General features: G+C 34.2%; 1 protein-coding gene across 5 annotated transcripts in view; it reads left to right on the forward strand.

Annotated features, from left to right (window-relative positions):
- Positions 1 to 13,817, forward strand: part of FCHO2 (FCH and mu domain containing endocytic adaptor 2) — a 120,783-nt gene that overhangs the window by 68,387 nt on the left and 38,579 nt on the right. For 3 of the 5 annotated variants that reach the window (XM_025448365.3, XM_025448368.3, XM_049103878.1), the window contains exons 11-17: positions 1,459 to 1,483; positions 1,979 to 2,032; positions 7,653 to 7,710; positions 7,990 to 8,165; positions 9,577 to 9,588; positions 10,049 to 10,073; positions 12,196 to 12,238. In XM_025448365.3, the coding sequence (XP_025304150.1) occupies positions 1,459 to 1,483; positions 1,979 to 2,032; positions 7,653 to 7,710; positions 7,990 to 8,165; positions 9,577 to 9,588; positions 10,049 to 10,073; positions 12,196 to 12,238 (393 nt within the window). The remainder of the gene's footprint in view (positions 1 to 1,458; positions 1,484 to 1,978; positions 2,033 to 7,652; positions 7,711 to 7,989; positions 8,166 to 9,576; positions 9,589 to 10,048; positions 10,074 to 12,195; positions 12,239 to 13,817) is intronic. The other 2 variants (XM_025448366.3, XM_025448367.3) reach the window with 2 other exon arrangements.

Below are 13,817 nucleotides of genomic sequence, written 5' to 3' on the forward strand. Positions count from 1 at the left end.
TATTCTCTTTGGTGCTTCTATTTGGATTAAGAGCAGGGTAGTCATCTCCCTCTTTTTTCATTATTTTTATTATTTTTTCATTATCTGTTCTATCCTCTCTTCCTTTAACAAAATTCTTCAATTTGTAGATTTTTTGGTTTGTGCTTAGTCTTTGGGTAGAGATGACCCATTTATCCTATATATTAATTTAATACATTTTCATTATTGCTCATTGGGCTCTCAAGGTATACCTAATACATATGTTTTCATTCTGTTATTTAAGTGGCAGATTCTGATATTACATGCATTAACTGTCTCAAGCCACTGAATATGTAACTAATCCAAATGCCTTTTAAATGTGCACTCTAGAGGCACCTGGGTGGCTCAATCAGTTAAGCATCTGCCTTTGGCTCAGGTCATGATCCCGGGGTCCTAGGTTGGAGCCCCATGTTGGGCTCCCTGCTCAGTGGGGAGTCTGCTTTTCCCTCTTCCTCCCCCTGCTCATTACTTTCTCTCTCGCTCACTCTCTCTCAAATAATAAATACATAAAATCTTTTAAAAAATGAAGTGCATTCTGATTTTTGTTAGTGAAATTCTTCTAGAATATATTCATAGAAATTCTTCTAACTTTATTCCTCGTGGTCTCAATGTCTTTATGGATTTAAGTGTTTGAGAATGTTGGTCTTTATTGTTTTAGTTTTATGTTTAAAATACTTTCTTGCTGGTTTATATCCGAATTACTATTTATCAGTTAAATGATAAAATACCAATTTTCAACAGCTTATTGTATTAAACCAGAAAGCTTTTTCAAGCAGAATTCTAACTACACATTTAACATATTTAGAGAAAAATGCTTTTGACTTCTATGTATGTGCTAGTTATGGAAAGTACTTCAAATGAAACTGAAGTTTTAATAAGAATATATTGTAAAATGTTATTTATAATTTATCAATTAATGTAGACTTTTTTTTTTTTTTAAGCCAAGCTTTCTTCTCAAAGAGAATTTCTTTGAGAGAACTTTCTCAACCAGAAGAATTAAAAGCCACTAGAAATCCTTCTAGGACTGACAGCTTCCTTTATGTGATTCATGTGTATATTCATGGAAAAGAAGTACTTTTGAAGTACAAGTTTTTATTATTTATTTGTTTTTCTTAAAGATTTTATTTATTCATGAGAGACAGGCAGGGACATAGGCAGAGGGAGAAGCAGGCTCCCTGCGGGGAACTCATGCAAGACTGGATCCAGGGACTCCAGGATCACACCCTGAGCCAAAGGCAACTGCTCAACCACTGAGCCACCCAGGCATCCCTCTTTTGAATTTTAAGATCATTTGGTGTATTTTAATCTTCATGATTTGATTTTTCTAAATGTTTTTGTAAAGTTTAAGTTATGTTTAACAAGTAAACACTTTCAATATACTATATTTATCAGATAGTTCTAATAGTTGACTATTTTTTAATATTTTGTTTATTTTAATAGGGAATGTCCTGATGCAGATTCACTTGTAAGTAGTTTTACTTTGATATAAGCCATGTAAATTAGCTGTTTCCATTAGGAAATAATCAGCATATTTGGGTTGAGTTCATAAGAAAAATAGTAACCAGCTTATTGTAAATTCACTGTTAAAATTATTTTAGAGATGCAGCTTTGGCTTTATTTTACTAGATGCTTTTGTATTAAATAGAAGGTAGCTCTACCTATCTTTGAAAAGTGGACATTTTACTTTGAAAATTTGAATGGTACCATACCATATTGCTTTTTCTTGGGAAATATGCCAGATCTCAGATCTGCTTACTTTATTTTAAAATGTGATGCTCTTACTAAAGTATTCCTGATTATTAAAATATTATTTTTTCTCTTCAGGTGTTTGAATTTTAAGAGCTTATCAGTACAGAAAAGATAGCAATAATAATCATTGTCAGTATTTTTCTCTGCTTTTTGTTTTGAAGAGTTTGTTTATATTTCTTATTTAAATATATTTCTTTGTCTATAATTGAAGAAGACAATAAGTGGAGTTCCCCGTGGTTACAGTGGGAGAGTATTACCAAATGGTGTAAGTAATGTGTAGACAGACATATTTTTCAAATTGTTCATTAGACACTGGTCATGTTGCTAAGTGTAGTAGAATCAAACTGTCTGTCTCCTTTGCTTATTGTTCTTGCTTGCATAATTACTGTATCTTTTGGCCCCAAGTCATTTTGATCTTTTACAGCATAATGGTGTACCAAGATAAAGATACTTTTGGAACACTATGTTTTATGTAACTTAAATAAAAACTTTTTATGTTTCATCTTTAAAATAAGAAAATTATGATTTGTTAGTAAATGTATAGTAAAAATAAATAGATTTCTAGTGAGCTCTAAGGTTAAAATCCTCAGAGTGTTTTAGAACTATATTTATTTACTTTACCAGTTGTTTGTTTTGATATGCTTGGTTTACTAATTAATGAAAAAGTTAGCAGATGTGTTGACATTAACCTGAAGATTCATCAGGCATTTCATGTTGGAATTATTTATGTGTAGCATTTATTTCATGATTGCAACATTGAATTAAATGCTTTAATAACTTCGTGTTTTATATAAACTCCCTTAAAACATTTCTAATCCTCTCAGCTCATTGATACTGTTCTATAATGATCAGTATTAACCACTTTTGAACTTCAATCAGTACTTGTCTGGAATTAGGAAAGGGCTTTTAAAGAGGACGCATAAGTATAATGCCATAAAGGAAAGGATTGATAAATTTGTATAGAAAGAAAACATCTAAAATTACAAAAAATACGTCATAGAAGAATTTGAATCCGCAAAGTTGGCAGAGTATACTTGTAAGACGTAACAAGGGCTACTTTCCTTTGTAAAGCTTATACAAATCATTGTTAAAGGTGAGCAGTGTCCCAACAGGAAAAGGGCATTATGAGAAAAACAGGCTATTTTCATAAAAAGAAACAAGGTGGTAAATGACCATTATAATGTTCAGAATAGTAGTCTCATTCTGATGCAAATTAGAATGAAATTCCTGTATTTATATATGATATTGGCAAAGTTTTGGTTAATTCATATAACTGGTAGGAGTATAAATTGGTACAGTCTGTCTTATGGATAGTTTGGCAGTGTCTTCTCAAATAAGAAATGCATGTTTTTTTGACTGTCCAGTCCTGCTTGAGGTTTATTGTTCTGGCTGTATTCACAAACTCCATGTACTTGCTTCATCAAGATACATACATACAGTAGTTCCCCCCCCCCCGCCCCGCCCACTTCCCCTCACCTTCTCTGAGGTTTTGCTTTCCACGGTTGAAGTTACGCATGGTTGATCAGTTGCTGTGCCTGCTGATAGGGAAAGAGCTTACTAAAGGGAAGCAAGTATGATTTTTAAGTAATTGCTGTTTAAAAAATATAAATGGGTAGATATTTTTGTTCTTTTTGTTTGTGTTACCCAACACTTAATTGTGGTTACCTTTAGGGAGCATGATTACAGTGGTGGTCAGCAGGGAGAAAAGGCTTTCATTTTTTTGTTTTATTTATGGCCTATTATTATTATAGCCTATTTATGACTTTTCTATGGCTTTTTTTAAAGTAGGCCCCACACGCAACATGGTGCTTGAATTCACAACCCTGAGATCAAGAGTTGCATGCTCTACTCACTGAGTTAGCCAGGCTCCCCCTATAGCTAGTTTTAATAACCATTTAAACATCCATAACCTGCCTTGTTAAGGAAATTATCGTTTAATTTCTGTTCCTTTTTTAAATGGTCTGTGTAATTAAAAAATTATTTTGAGGGACTATATTTTTTAAAGGTTGCCCAAGTAAGTGTGAATTGTCTTTTTCTTTTGGTTTCAGCCAGTCTCCCTATCTAAACAGATTGAGGAATATTTCATTGACTGAAGAGTTCTGTCCCAGTATATATTTTTAAATCACTACCACAACTACTATCCAAACCTGCCTTTAAGATTATTGAGTGAAGTTACCTGCTCTTTTCTTCACAGTGCTTTGGCCTAATGTTTTGCTCCAGCAGTGTAGGGCCTTTAAATAGAAATCATGGACTGAGTGGACAAAGGTATAAACTGGTATTGGGCAAGTTTTTATTAATATCAAGTTTCTATGAACAGTTTAGCATTCCAAACCTGATATACCGAGAATTATTATTTATTTTGAAGTAATCAATTTACAGCAAGTTGCAAAGATAGTACAGAGCAGTCCCGTATACCTTTCATCCACTTTCTCCTGATAATTTTTTAAAAATATTTATTCATAGAGACGAGAGAGAGAGAGACAGAGACAGAGACACAGGCAGAGGGAGAAGCAGGCTCCATGCAGGGAGCCCGATGAGGAACTCCATCCCGGGTCTCCAGGATCAGGCCCTGGGCTGCAGGCGGCGCTAAAGCGCTGCGCCCCCGGGGGCTGCCCTCCTGGTAATTTCTTGCAGAAATACAGTATCACAGCTAGGATACTGACACCTAAAACAGTCAAAGCAGAACATTTCCATTACCACAAAGGTCTTTTTTGTTGGTTGCCTTTTACTGCCACTTCTCTTCCATCACCACCCTCCTTGGCTTCTTGCAATCACTAATCTTTTCTCTATTTCTCTAATTTTGTCATTTTAAGAATGTTATTTAAATGGAGTCCTATTATAACCTTTCAGATGGGCTTTTTTCTTCCAGCATAATTCTCTGGAGTTTCTTCTAGGTTTTTGCATATATGGTATATGAATAGTTTTTTGTTGGTTGAATAGTATTCCATGATATAGAAGCACTAAAGTTTGTTCTAACCATTCACCTATCATAGGGCATTTAGTTGTTTCTAGTTTTCAGCTATTAGAAAAAAGTTGCTTTGAACAATTGTATATAGATTCTTGTGGGTACCATGTCCCACTCTGACCCTGGTTATTTGCTTTCTGAAATCTGTTTTACCTAACAAGAAGTCATTCATTTGCCCCTCCCTCCCTTTTTAATGTTTACATGGTATTTTTCCATTCTTTTACCTTCAACCTACATATGTTGTTATACATGAAGTAAGTTTCTTACAGATAGCCTCTAGTTGGGGCATGTATTTTAATCTCTTCTGCCAATCTGCCTTTTATTACATTTGGACACTTTATATTTAACATAATTATAGACGTATCAGAGCTAAGTATGTCATTTTTTTGTTTGTTTGTTTTCTGTTTCTGGTTTTTTGGTTTTCACTTTGTTTCTTTTCCTGCCTTCCTTGTGGGTTATTTGAACCTTTTTTACGACTCCATTATGATCTATTTATAGTTTTTGAGCATATAATTTTGTAGACTTCTTAAATGGTTGCTCTAGTTCACTCTCCAGTACCTTCAGATAGTTTTTTTTTGACCAGAGTTTATAGTTGTAATCTTCAAGAGGTTGGTCTTACCCTATAAAAAACAGCTCAGTATTATTTTAAATTATTACATCATACTGTATTATAGCAAATCCTTAGAACTTCTAGGAGATTAAATATCTGGTATGTTTCTAGGATACTAGGAATAAGAATAAAGTATTTTATAAAAACTTTATCTTTTACTTTTTTAAAGATTTTATTTATTCATGAGAGAGACACACAGAGAGAGAGAGGCAGAGACACAGGCAGAGGGAGAAGCAGGCTTCATGCAAAGAGCCTGATGTGGGTCTTGATCGTGGGACTCCAGGATCACGGCCTGAGCCAAAGGCAGACACTCAACCACTGAGCCACCCAGGTGTCCCTATAAAAACTTTAATTCTGATTTCTAATCAACCTCAACCTACATTTGGTAAAGTTTATTTTTAAAAGTATTTTAAAATATTATTTGCATATTAGCAAGCAATATGTAGAATTCAAAGTGCTCTACTTCTAGGGTTATATCACTTGACATCTTTTTTGTATATGTAATCTGCTCTTTACTCTGTATTAGATTTTTCATTTCTAGATTTTAATCCAGTCTCTTAACTCACTGCTGGGTACAGTAAACTTTTTATTCAAATTGGAAGCTATAGCTATGTAAATTTTGCTCTTAGTTCTCCTTGATCTTGTGCTATGCCTGTGAGATTACCCTTCATATTCCTTTTGCTGAGCTTTAGCAAGTGAATGGAGGAAGAAAAGAAACTTTACCAGTAGAAGAATTTTAGCTCTCCAACTGATCACTTGACATTTCTTGATTATCTTTTTTTTTCTTCTAAAAAAGTTTTTGGAATTGTTTTATTCTTGTATTTTTTGTAAGTTAGAACTTATTTCCAAATAAAAGCACTTTGAGTACCCCTAACTTATTATTATTATTATTATTTTAAGATTTTATTTATTCATAGAGACACAGAGAGAGAGAGGCAGAGACACAGGCAGAGGGAGAAGCAGGCTCCATGCAGAGAGCCCGACATGGGACTCGATCCAGGGTCTCCAGGATCATGCCCTGGGCTGCAGGCAGCGCTAAACTGCTGCGCCACCGGGGCTGCTCCCTAACTTTTTATTATATTTTCCTTAACAGTTGTATTCCTACATGCATGTGTTTATGTGTGTGTATATAATTTTTTTTGATCCATTTTAGCATAAATTCTATACATGGTGGCCCTCATCCCTAAACTGCTTAAATGTATATTTCCTAAAAATAGGAATATTCTCTCCACATAGCATACATAGAGAAGTGGTCCTCCATCCTTTATCCCTTCTATTCATCACTTTCCCTTGGAGGTAACCAACTTTATTCTGATTTCTCCTTACAGGGGTTTTTCTCCCTGTAAAGATAAGCAGATACCTGTGTTTTAAAATTTTCCCATCTTTCTTACAGGCTTTTTTTTTTTTTTTTTTCTCATTTAGCAGTATTTCCTCAAAGTCATTCCATATGAGTTCATAGAAACTTCCCATTTTTAAAAAATAATTGTAGACTACTCTGTTTACTATGTGTACTATAGTTTATTAAACTATGCTTGGACATTTAGGTGCTTTCCATCAGTTTTGAGTTACAGATAATCTTTGATGAATACACTTGTTGTATATGTATTTTTAAATTGTTGAGGGTGTATTTTCAGGGTAAATTCCTAGAAATTCAATTCCTGGGTGGAAGAGTAAATACTTAACTATTTTTGTTAGATAACGCTAAATTTCTCTCTATAGGGATTTACTAGTTTGTATTTATACCAGCAGAATATAAGAGTACCTTTTCCCACAGTTTTGCCAACAGAGTGTATTTTCAAGCTTTTGGATTTTTGCCTGTCTCATGTATAAGAGATGCTATTTTAATGTAGTTTTAATTTTCTTGGTTATCTTTCATTTGTTTTCTTTTGTTAAATATTTTTGATAAGTATTTCCATTTATTTAACTTGTCAGCCCTCTGATTTCATCATGTCTCATTCCAGACACATACAGTCTTGTGCTTTTACTTCTTCCCTTTCAAGATTTGGGTGAACATTTGCTTATTACAGAACTGCTGGTATTCCTGCCTGAACCCCTGTTCTCTTCCTTATAGAGTGTTTCTCCTATTTCATTTTTCAGTGCCTTTCCGTTTCAGATGCTAAAGCATAGAATGTGATCTGGAGCTAACTTAACCAAAATGATAGAACTTTGCCAGTGTTGATAATTTTATGAACCTACATCATTGATAAATGATGTAGCCACTGCAATAGGTAAAGCTGTTTTGCTAATCTTTTGTATCTATGTAGTTGGAGCCATAATTACAATGAAGTTTTTTTCTTCTTCTTCCCATAGAACATTCCTGATGTAGATGAAGAAGGTTATAGTATAAAACCAGAAGCAAATCAGAATGATATCCTTTCATCATCTAGATATTTCTATGGATTGTGTTGGCATCTAAGTAGACAGTTAAAACAGAATAATCTGTTGTTTAATAAAGACTTCAGTTTTTAATTATAATAAAATGTGATTCCATAGTCTTCACTTAACATGTTTTTATTAATGAAAGTTAGTACTATTTCTGTTAAAGTCTATCTTATCTCTTAAAGGTTTATATCCTTTTTATAAATGTATGAAAAACTGTTTATATGTTAAGATAGTTTAAAAACTAAATTCTTTAACTGATACTCACATACCAAAGAGAACCATTTCTACTCGTCTAGTGATTCTGATTCTGAAGATGAAGAACCAAAGAAGTATCGGATAGAGATCAAACCCATGCACCCAAATAACTCCCATCACACAATGGCTTCCTTGGATGAATTAAAAGTATCTATAGGAAATATCACACTCTCCCCAGCAATATCTGTAAGTAAGAAATGAGCAAGTTCATACTCTATATAGAAGCCTTTGGTTGTTTTTTTTACCTTGTCTACTTGCATCTGGTTAATTTTAGCAATAGTTAATTAAGCACATCGAATAAGGGAACATTTAGTAATTTTTCTTCTGTTTTATTGAGGCATACAGTTTATGATTGTTATATAGGCACATAAACCCGAGTTTGGCTTAGTTTTGCTTCCTTTTGAGGTGTTTTATAAAGAAACAAAAATGTAGAAAATCTATTTCTGCCGTGTATTTTATTTTATAAACAGTTTCTATGTTTCAGAAGTTTGAAATGGCAGTATTAATCGTTTCCTCATCCAGTTTTAAATATTTTGTCCATATTTTATGAACCTTATCTGAAAGGGAATTCTTTCTTTAACAAGGGATTTAAAGATTAAGTTCTATGTCTGCATGTTAACTACAGCATTTGTTATTTCATACTTTTTATATAAAAAAGACACATAGAAGAATTCATAGTGTTAGTGGATAATTCCTCAATTCTCAGATACCATAAACAGCTTTTGAGGGAAGAAAAAAAAAAAGTAATTGCCATAACTAATCTTTCCGTTGATGTCAAACTCTAATTTCAGGAATGTTAAACTATGGGGAAAAAAGCATGTCTTAGAATGACAATTTAGTTATCTGTACATACTTAACATAATTGATATTAAATCAGTTCTCCTTGATAATGGAGAATAAAAGTTCTTCCCACTTCATATTGTCATTTAATTATGTATTTTAAATAGTCTCTGTGTATTTGGGAATAAATGTTTTTCAGTCATGTGCTTATAGCGTTTAATTTTTTTCTACCAAAAAGACTGATTTCTTAAGTGAGGTTTTATCCTACCATTGCTATTTAACATTAAGATTAATGCCCAGATTAAATTATATATATATATATTATGATAGATATATGTAATATATACGTATGAAGTTAGAAGTTATGAAACCATTAAAAATTTTTATTGTGAAAGAGCCTGACTAATTAAAAAATATATTTATGTAAAGAAAATCCTAGGGAAATATATACCAAAACATTAAGCACCTAATTCTGAGTAGTGAGATCATTAATGATTTAAAATTTTCTCCTTTGTACTTTCCTCTTCAATTTTTTAAAAAAGGTGAGCATATTAATTTCATACTGAGAAAATAAATAATGAGAACATTTTAATAGTTAATATTGGATCTGAAAAGATGTGTTGAATATATTTGGCTGGCCACTTTGCTTATCTAGCCTATGTCCCCTACCCCAACGATGTTCTGCATGTGTTCTAAGGTGAGAAGATTTTAGGTATGATTCAGAAGTGAATAGACAAATTATGAGACCAAGAAAATAAGATATTTTAAATTCTAAATTGTACACTATACCTTTCTTTTTCTTTCCATGCACTACTAGAGACACAGCCCAGTAAGTGCAAAATTTTATATTCTTACCTACTAACTTAAAATCCTTTTAATATTTGAACATTGATCTTCAAAATACTTGTGTTAAGCTTTTTAAATTTGCAGATCATAGTATCTTGCTGTAGGTACTAACATTTTGATATTTTAAAAGCATTTTATTGAGTTAAAGGTATGTGTATTATCTTTTACTATAAGAACTGAGAGTTTGTTTTTTTGTTTGTAGTTTATAATTGAGTAAATATACTAAGAACAACTTAAAATTAGGTCCCCATTAATATCTCACGAAGTAGAGATGCCTGGCTGGCTCAGTTGGCATTCAGCTCTTGATCTCAGTATCATAAGAGTTCAAGCACTGTGTTGCGCATGGAACCTACTTAAAAAATATACCAAAATTTTTTTTTACTAAATATTTCATTACCAAATTATTTGTTTAATGACTCTTAGTGTTTGCATTTCTGTTTTAGGTGCAGATGAATCGGAATTCATCAAGTAAGTGTGACACTTAAAGTGGTTATTTTGTGTCTATTAAAATTTATCAGGTAGTTTGCTCAGCTTATTGTAGCCTTTCATATGTAGTTAGAAGAATAAATGGTTTGTTTTCATCATAACTGTTAACAACAGACTAGAAGGATACTTTAAACAGAAGACAATTTTATGTATATTATTTCTTTTAGCGTTTATACACACCTTCAAGTTTAATACTTGGCTACAGCATTTTTCAGAAGTCAAAAAACCAAAGAGTACCTTCTTTTTTTTTTTTTAATTTTTATTTATTTATGATAGTCACACAGAGAGAGAGAGGCAGAGACACAGGCAGAGGGAGAAGCAGGCTCCATGCCGGGAGCCTGACGCGGGACTCGATCCCCGGACTCCAGGATCGTGCCCTGGGCCAAACGCAGGCGCCAAACCGCTGAGCCACCCAGGGATCCCAAAGAGTAGCTTCTTTTTAACAATGTTAAATTACTTAACTGGCGTAACTCTGCCTTATGAGCCAGAAGGCTTTATGAAAGGTGAGTAAGCTTTAGCTTTTCTGATTTTTAAGTCCTATCACAATTGCAATTTTGTAATCTATAGTTTTAGTATAGTAACTCTAAAAAAATGGGGGGGAGGAGTGTTAACATCTGCAGAATTCATGCATTAAAAATAACAAAGTTGGGAAAAAATAGAGTTGAGGCAGCCAACTCAAGTTGTGCATTTTTGTAAACACAAGGCTTAATAAAAACCATAAGTAAGTAACATTAATCCTATTAAAAATTCTAGCACAATTACAAAGACCTATTAAATGCATAATAAATATCAAACTAAAAGTAAGATTTTACTTTTAAAAAAGAGTGAGTAGCTTGAATGATAGGGGATACAAGGAAAGTGAGGATAAAAGTGGGTTGTTTTTATGGAGTTAATAGGCATAAGGGCAAATTGCAGGAAGATGGAGAAGAACACCACAGTGAGTACTTTGAGGTCAAACAGGACCAGACTGAGCCAAATGGAACAGTGTGGTATGAAGGGGCATCACATACACTGTGGTATTCCTCGGACTTTGCTGCAGTTACCCATGTTGGTGTATTCTGCATTCATCTGGTGTTGGGTGGTAATCTAAGACATTAAGATACAGGGAAATTTTCTTATGAACTGACATGACTTCTGCATGTTACTTATACTATTTTCTTTGTGTACCAGTTGCTAATGAAATGATTAATGTTACTAATGGAAAAGGTAGCAAAACAGCCTGTCTTATAAAGACTGTTATTCTAGGTTGCTCTAAAAATTTTAGTTTTTCAAGATACAACATCCTTCAAGAATAACTATTTTTGGTCAATGTAATAATATTCTTAGAACCTGAAAGATGCTTTCATGATTCATCAGTTATAATTCTTGACTGATAGATACTTAAGTCTTTCAACATATGTGTTCTAATTTTTAAAGTTCTAGCCCATATTTTTCTTGTCTGAACAGTTTTATTTTCATGAATAGGATAGTTCATTGACTTAAGCAATTTCTTATCAAAGATGTTAGAAGAAGAAGACAGCAGAAATTCAGCTATTATTTTGATATTCTTAAATGATAGTCTTAGCATGTTAGAAAACTTGACTTTTTTCCTTCATAATTAAAAAAATTCTATTTATGTTATCAGTTCCACAATTTTTTAAAATTTTTATTTATTTATGATAGTCACACAGAGAGAGAGAGAGAGAGGCAGAGACACAGGCAGAGGGAGAAGCAGGCTCCATGCCCTGGGAGCCTGACGTGGGATTCGATCCCGGGTCTCCAGGATTGTGCCCTGGGCCAAAGGCAGGCGCTAAACCGCTGCACCACCCAGGGATCCCCACAATTTTTTTTTTTATTCATGGGAGACACACACAGAGAGGCAGAGACCTAGGCAGAGGGAGAAGCAGGCTCTGTGCAGGGACCCCAATTCAGGACTCTATCTAGGACCCCGGGATCACGACCTGAGCCAAAGGCAGACGCTCAACTGCTAAGCTACCCAGGCGTCCCAGTTCCACAATTTTTAAATTGTTTGTAGTATTGAGTTATATGTCCAGTGTTTCTCTTACCATTTAAATATTTCATTACTCAGATTATGAATTTCTTGATGTTTCAATTTTTTAATTAGGTGAGGAGCTGACAAAATCAAAGCCATGTGCTGCATCCAATGAGTAAGTTTCACAGTTAAGTTTTATTTATTTATTTTATTTTATTTATTTATTTATTTTTTAATTTTTTATTGGTGTTCAATTTACTAACATACAAAATAACCCCCAGTGCCCGTCACCCATTCACTCCCACCCCCCGCCCTCCTCCCCTTCTACCACCCCTAGTTCGTTTCCCAGAGTTAGCAGTCTTTACGTTCTGTTTCCCTTTCTGATATTTCCCACACATTTCTTCTCCCTTCCCTTATATTCCCTTTCACTATTATTTATATTCCCCAAATGAATGAGAACATATAATGTTTGTCCTTCTCCGACTGACTTACTTCACTCAGCATAATACCCTCCAGTTCCATCCACGTTGAAGCAAATGGTGGGTATTTGTCATTTCTAATAGCTGAGTAATATTCCATTGTATACATAAACCACATCTTCTTTATCCATTCATCTTTGGTTGGACACCGAGGCTCCTTCCACAGTTTGGCTATCGTGGCCATTGCTGCTATAAACATCGGGGTGCAGGTGTCCTGGCGTTTCACTGCATCTGTATCTTTGGGGTAAATCCCAATAGTGCAATTGCTGGGTCGTAGGGCAGGTCTATTTTTAACTCTTTGAGGAACCTCCACATAGTTTTCCAGAGTGGCTGCACCAGTTCACATTCCCACCAACAGTGCAAGAGGGTTCCCTTTTCTCCGCATCCCCTCCAACATTTGTTGTTTCCTGCCTTGTTAATTTGCCCCATTCTCACCGGTGTGAGGTGGTATCTCATTATGGTTTTGATTTGTATTTCCCTAATGGCAAGTGATGCGGAGCATTTTCTCATATGCATGTTGGCCATGTCTATGTCTTCCTCTGTGAGATTTCTGTTCATGTCTTTTGCCCATTTCATGATTGGATTGTTTGTTTCTTTGGTGTTGAGTTTAAGAAGTTCTTTATAGATCTTGGAAACTAGCCCTTTATCTGATATGTCATTTGCAAATATCTTCTCCCATTCTGTAGGTTGTCTTTGAGTTTTGTTGACTGTATCCTTTGCTGTGCAAAAGCTTCTTATCTTGATGAAGTCCCAATAGTTCATTTTTGCTTTTGTTTCTTTTGCCTTCGTGGATGTATCTTGCAAGAAGTTACTGTGGCCGAGTTCAAAAAGGGTGTTGCCTGTGTTCTTCTCTAGGATTTTGATGGAATCTTGTCTCACATTTAGATCTTTCATCCATTTTGAGTTTATCTTTGTGTATGGTGAAAGAGAGTGGTCTAGTTTCATTCTTCTGCATGTGGATGTCCAATTTTCCCAGCACCATTTATTGAAGAGACTGTCTTTCTTCCAATGGATAGTCTTTCCTCCTTTATCGAATATTAGTTGACCATAAAGTTCAGGGTCCACTTCTGGGTTCTCTATTCTGTTCCACTGATCTATGTGTCTGTTTTTGTGCCAGTACCACACTGTCTTGATGACCACAGCTTTGTAGTACAACCTGAAATCTGGCATTGTGATGCCCCCAGATATGGTTTTCTTTTTTAAAATTCCCCTGGCTATTCGGGGTCTTTTCTGATTCCACACAAATCTTAAAATAATTTGTTCTAACTCTCTGAA

Source organism: Canis lupus, chromosome 2 (genome assembly GCF_003254725.2).
Source record: "Canis lupus dingo isolate Sandy chromosome 2, ASM325472v2, whole genome shotgun sequence".
Classification (NCBI taxonomy): Eukaryota; Metazoa; Chordata; class Mammalia; order Carnivora; family Canidae; genus Canis; species Canis lupus.